This window comes from Nothoprocta perdicaria, unplaced genomic scaffold (genome assembly GCF_003342845.1).
Source record: "Nothoprocta perdicaria isolate Ctin4 unplaced genomic scaffold, notPer1 scaffold_121, whole genome shotgun sequence".
Taxonomy (NCBI): Eukaryota; Metazoa; Chordata; class Aves; order Tinamiformes; family Tinamidae; genus Nothoprocta; species Nothoprocta perdicaria.
Genome location: NW_020454328.1, coordinates 1,413,394 through 1,419,317, shown reverse-complemented (window position 1 = coordinate 1,419,317; position 5,924 = coordinate 1,413,394). Strand labels below are relative to the sequence as shown.

The window sequence follows — 5,924 nt, the reverse complement described above, 5'->3', positions numbered from 1 at the left end:
CTCCCGGCTCCGGCCCCGCTCCCGGCTCCGGCCCCGCTCCCGGCTCCAGCCCCGCTCCCGGCTCCGGCCCCGCTCCCGGCTCCGGCCCCACTCCCGGCTCCAGCCCCGCTCCCGGCTCCAGCCCCGCTCCCGGCTCCGGCCCCACTCCCGGCTCCAGCCCCGCTCCCGGCTCCAGCCCCATTCCCGGTTCCAGCCCCGCTCCCCGTTCTGCCCCCGCTCCCGGCTCCGGCCCCCCTCCCAGTTCCATCCCCACTCCCGGTTCCGGACCCGCTCCTGGTTCCGGTTGCAGTCCCGCTCCCGGTTCTGCCCGGGCTCCAGCCCCATTCCCGGTTCCGGCCCCGCTCCTGGTTCCAGCCCCATTCCCCGTTCCAGCCCCGCTCCCGGCTCCGGCCCATCTCCCAGTTCCATCCCCACTCCCGGTTCCGCCCCCGCTCCCGGTTCCGCCCCCGCTCCCTCTCCGTACCGGCCCTACTGGGCTCCCCCGTCTCCCGCTCCTCGTCGTCGCTGCCGCCGCCTTCGGGGTCCTCGGGGATCTCGGTCACCGCGAGCGACTTCAGGTCCTCGTCGCGCTCGTCGAAGCCGCCGGCGAAGGAAACTTTCTGCCCCCCTGGCGGCGCCGAGGCCGCGTGGGGACGGGCGCGCGGGGACCCCCCCGGCCGCCCCCCGCCCCCGGCGCCGCCGGTACCTCTGCGCTTGTGGCCCTTGGGGCCGGCGGGGAAGAGCCGCGGCTCGGGCCGGGCCTGGCTGCCCGCGGCTTCGCGGAGGCGCCCGTGAGACGGCGGCGGCGGCTCCCGGCACGGGGGCTGCCGCCCGGGACCCCCCTCTGGCCGGCGCCGCCCAGCCCCGCGGCCTCCGCGCCCCTGTCCCCGTGTGGCCCCTTCCCACATCCCGCAGGGTCCAGCAGCTCCTTCCCGGTGTCCCCGTGTCTCCCGGGCTCCAGCAGCCACGTCTCCGTGTTCCCCAAGCTCCRGCCGCCCCTTCCCTGTATCCCCTTGTCCTCTGGGCATGGACAAACTTGTCCGTGTGCCCCCGCTTTGCCCAGGCTCCATCAGGCCAGTCCCTGTGTCCCCATGTCCCCTGGGCTCCAGCAGCCCCGTGCCCATGTCCCTACACACGAGGACTCCATGAGCCCCATCCCCACGTCCCCAGACCCCAGCAGCCCTGTCCCCATGTCCCCTCATCCCACCAGCTCCAGCAGCCCCGTGCCCATGTGCCCACGTCCCCCGGGGCTCCGGCATCCCTGTCCCCATGTGCCCACGTCCCCCGGGGCTCCGGCAGCCCCGTGCCCATGTGCCCACGTCCCCCGGGGCTCCGGCAGCCCTGTCCCCATGTGCCCACGTCCCCCGGGGCTCCGGCAGCCCCGTGCCCCAGCCTCGGTGGCTCTCACCAGGCTCCAGGCCGCCGGGCTCGCCGGCATGGGCCACCTCGTGCTCTCCGTCATCGGCCTCTCCGTCGGAGCTGTCCCCGCCGGCCAGGCCGCTCTCCAGGTGGGACTGCACGATGCGCTGCACGGCTGGGACGCGCGGTGCCCTCAGCGCCCGCGCCGCCCCCGCCAGCCCCGCGCTGCCCCCGCAGCCCCGCTACCTTTGAGCGAGGGGGGCGTGTAGGCACACGGGTTGGTCCTCTTTGGTTTGAGCAGGCAGCCCTCGCCGGAGCCTCGCTGCGAGCGGGGTGCAGCGTCGGCACGCGCCCGACGTGCCGATGGCTCCGCCACCGGTGTCACAAGGTGTCCCAGGTGTCCCCCCCCGCCCCGCGCTGGCAGCGACCGCAGTTCCTCGTGGGGACCCGGGATGGGGACCCCAGGATGTGGACGTTGGGATCGGTGCCGCAGGGTGGGGGTGCCGGGATGGGGACCCCACGATTGAGGACTCTGGGATGGGGAAGCTCCACTGGGGACCCTGGGATGGGGACTCGGGGAGGGGACCCAGCCTTGAGGACTATCCCGAGGACATCTTCATGGTGGGGACCTTGCAACGGGGAGCCAGCCTTGAGGATCTGCTTGAAGASGTCCCCGTGACGGGGATCCTGCCATGGGGACACCATGGGGCTGGGGCCACGCGGTGGCCAGGACATCAAGGCTGTCCCAGCACCCACGTCCTCCGCGCAGTCCCCCCGTGCCAGAGGGGTTTGCGCTGCCACCAAGCCCCAGTGCCGGCCTCRCTCGGTGCCCGTGCGGGGCCGGAGGCGCCGGGGAGGTGATAAGCGCCCGGGCCAGCCCGGGACGGGGCCGCCGATAACCCCGGGCGGGCGCCGCGGCCGCGCCGTCCCGGCGCCCGCTCACCTGGTAGGGCAGCGTCTCCTCCTCTGCGGGACATGGAGTGTGAGAGAGCCCGTGAGCGGGGACAGGGACCCCCAGCACGCCCGGGGTCCTTTGGGACCAGGCAGACACCTCCCCCCATTGCCATTCCCAGGGATTTGCCAGCCCCTGGGAGCTGCTGCCACTGTGTCCTGTGCCCACCACCCTGTCCCAATGCTGTTGTGACCCCCTGTCCTTCCTGCTGTGTCCCATCCCTGCCACTCTGTCCCATATGTGACACAAAATCCCATCCCTGCCACCCCATCCCATTCCTGCCACCGTGTCCCATCCCTTTCACCACATTGTGTCCCTGCCACCCTGCCTCATCCCTACCCTGTCCCATACGCGACACAACCTCCCCTTCCTGCCACCACATCCCACCCCATGTACATCCCCACCGCCGAGGCCAGTCCCCAGCACGTGCCCTGCCACCGTGTCCCGTCCCGTCGCGTCCCCGCACGGTCAGGGTGGCTCACCTGGGGACGAGTGCTCCGAGAGCTGGAAGAGCATGGCCGGCGTGGGCCTCCGCCGTCGGATCTGCGTGAGCGGGACATCCGCGTGGGGACGGGGACAGGAACAGGCTGTCCCTGCCCTTCCCGGCCCCCGTGGCAGCCRGCCGCGCGCTGTCCCAGCCGCACACCCGGCAGCGCTGCCCGGGCACCGTCCCGCGCTGTCCCCCCTTGTGCTTCTCCCTCCTGTCCCCCTGTGCCATCCCCTCCAGCCCCCCTGTCCTGTTTCCTCCTGTCCCTTCGAGCCGTCCTCTCCCTGCACCTTTCCCTGGGATCATGGTTCTCACGGAGACCTTGGCACTCTTTTCCTGTCCCTGTCCCCCAGTCCAGCCCCATTCCCTCCACTCCCCTAGTCCTGTCCCCTCCGTCCCCATGTCCCTCCCACCCACCCTGTCCGGTGTCCCGCGGGGCCCCCCGCTCCCCGGGACGGGGCCGCGTGGGGAAGCAGCGGAGGGGACGACACGAGCCCCTGCTCCGCCGCGACCGCCGGTGCCCGGGGCCGCCCCGACGCCGCGGCGAGGGCCGGCGCTCTCACCATCTCCACGGCGCGGGGGTCCAGCTGGCTGGGGGGCGCCGGCACCGAGAACTGGATCTTCTTGCGGTCCTTGGGGTCCATGGCCGAGGGTTTCGGGGGGGCCCTGCGGGGTTCGGCAGCGCCCGGGCTCGCGCGGCGCGGACTGAACGCGGCGCCGGGGAAGGCAGAGCCGCGAGGAGGAGGAGGAGGAGGAAGGAGCGGGGGGGAGGGAGGACGCTCTCCTACGAGCGCGCTGAATTATTCATCCCGCGGGCAGGGGGGCCGGGGCCGTGGCTAATGAGCCCTCGGGGAGCCCGATTAACCCGCGCGCCGCCGGGCCGGGCGCCCCCTCCTGCCTCAGTTTCCCCAGCTCGAGGGAAGCCCCCCAGGCCTGGGACTGAGCGGGACAGGTCGGAGTGGGACCCCCGGGGAGGGAGGTGGGTGGGAGAACCCCCTTCCCCCGGCTGGTTTGGGACACCGCGGTGCTGCCCACGGGATGGGGACGGAGCTGCTGGGGGACCCCAAGTGTCCCCTGAGCTGGGGCTGGGCTCTGTGTGRCTGTTCCCAACACGGATGTTTCCAATCAAGGCAAAGCGTCCGGCACGGAGCCAGCGGGAAGCGGGGGCAGCGGCCCCCCCGTGCCGGGCGGCACCTCTAACGCTGCCTTTCAACTTCGGGCAGAGCCAGGGAGTGGAGGGCGAGTGCCCGGCCCGCTCGGTGCCACCGCGGTGCTGCACGTGCCGGACTCTGCCCCGCGTCCCCTGCCACCAAGGCCACCAGCCCCGGGCCTGCGGAAACCGGCTCCGACGCGGAAACAGGGGCTGGCGCCGGCCCCCGGATCYGCAGGTGCTGCAACGGCTACGGGTGGCCCTGGGCCAGGAGCTGCCGCTCCGGCAAAATATTTACCTGCGTGGCAGCGTGCCACTGGCCACCCGGGTGCCTGCTGGGCACGGCGGGGCGAAGAGCGGCAAGATGTGGCCCTGACCGGCAAAACGCGGGTCTGCTGGAGGAACGAGGGTCTGTGGGGCGAAACATGGGTCTGCAGGGCGAAATATGGCTCTGCACGGCAAAACACGGGTCTGGCTGGAAAAAACAGGGCTCTGCATGGAAAAACATGGCTCTGCACAGCAAAACATGGCTCTGAGGGGCAAAATAGGGCTCTGCGAGGCGAAATGTGGCTCTKTGTGGAAAAACGTGGCTCTGCATGGAAAAATATGGATCTGCATGGGAAAACATGTGTCTCCATATGAAGACATGGGTCTACATGACAAAACATGGCTCTGCATGTCYTCTGCATGGCAAACAGGGCTCCGCGGAGGGGTGCACAGCGAACACGGCCCCGTGCAACAACGCACCGTAAGGACCCTGCAAGGGGCTGCAAGGGCAGCCCTGGTCCCTGAGGGCCGCCGGGGAGCCGGGACAGGGCAGGGCGGGTGTCCCGGGACCTGCCGGTGCCTGAGGTTGTTATGGCAACAGGTGCCAAAGCTGCYGGTGTCACTGGGTGCCCTTCCCAGCTCCCAGCGCTGTGCAGGGAGCGGCCGCGATGCCCTCCCTGTGCTGCCCCCCACCCACGGCTGCACCCCGCGGTGCAGGCAGAGCCCCCTCCCCAGCACACGCCACACGCACGCGTGTTGCACGCGTGTGCGGCAGCCTGTTGCACGCGTGTGCCGTGCGGCTGCCCGCTGGCCGCGCGTGCCGGGCCCCGGTGGCATGCAGGGCAAGGTGCCCGCGGCCGTCCYGTGTCGCCGTCCCCACGTGCGCCCGGGCTGCGGCACTGCGGGGGCACGGCGCCCGTGCCCGTGCCCGTGCCGCGGGGGCTGCAGCTCCATGCAGCAGCGCAGCCTCCCGCACACAGGGTAAAAATAGCAGCGCGCTTGGGGGAGCGACGTGCGCTGCCTCAGCGCCCCCCCCCACCAGTGCCGCACTGAGCGGGGAGCCCACGGCCTGTGTTCCACACGCGGTGACAAGGACGGGGCCCCTGGCACTGCCAGCAGCGTGGGGACAGAGCGGCCTGGCCATGGGGCGCTGCAGGGACACGGTGGTTTGGCCACRGGGTGTTGTGGGGATGGGTCAGTGTGGGGACGGGTCGCCGTGGGGATGGAGCGTGGCAGGGGTGCGGTGTCGTGGGGACAGGGTGGCACGGGGACAGGGCACCATGGGGACAGGGTACTACAGGGATGGGGCATCCTGGCAACAGGTCACTGTGGGGGCAGGACACTGCAGGGACAGGCCGTTGTAGGGACAGGGCGCCGTGAGGACAGACCGAGGTGAGGACAGGACGTGGTGGGGACAGGGCAGGACGCCCAGGGGACTGAGGGTGCCCGTGCCCCATGGCTGGGGCCCAAAGGTGGGTGCTGAGTGGGCGGGGCTGGAGGCAGGGGGAGGGGCTTAGTAGAAGTGGGCGGAGCGAGGGAGTTGGTGGGGGGCACAGCAAGGGGGGGCAGAGGTCCCCCCAGGTCCCCCCCACCCTCCAGCCTGGGAACTCCCTTTCATCCACCACCCTCCTCCCGGCCAGGCCGGTGCGGAGCGGGGGCTCGGACACCTGGGCCCGCTGCCCGGGCTGGGGGTGCAGGGGTCGGTGGGGTGTGTGTGGGGGGACTCTCCG

General features: G+C 71.8%; 1 protein-coding gene across 1 annotated transcript in view; it reads right to left on the bottom strand.

Moving 5' to 3' along the window:
• Positions 1-3,421, bottom strand: part of PPP1R1B (protein phosphatase 1 regulatory inhibitor subunit 1B) — a 6,592-nt gene extending 3,171 nt beyond the window's left edge. Inside the window, exons 1-7 of the mRNA XM_026054405.1 lie at positions 3,341-3,421; positions 2,773-2,833; positions 2,282-2,304; positions 1,585-1,660; positions 1,388-1,513; positions 686-754; positions 464-607 (exon numbers count right to left, since the gene is read on the bottom strand). Of these exons, the coding sequence (XP_025910190.1) occupies positions 464-607; positions 686-754; positions 1,388-1,513; positions 1,585-1,660; positions 2,282-2,304; positions 2,773-2,833; positions 3,341-3,421 (580 nt within the window). The remainder of the gene's footprint in view (positions 1-463; positions 608-685; positions 755-1,387; positions 1,514-1,584; positions 1,661-2,281; positions 2,305-2,772; positions 2,834-3,340) is intronic.
• Positions 3,422-5,924: the final 2,503 nt, after the last annotated feature.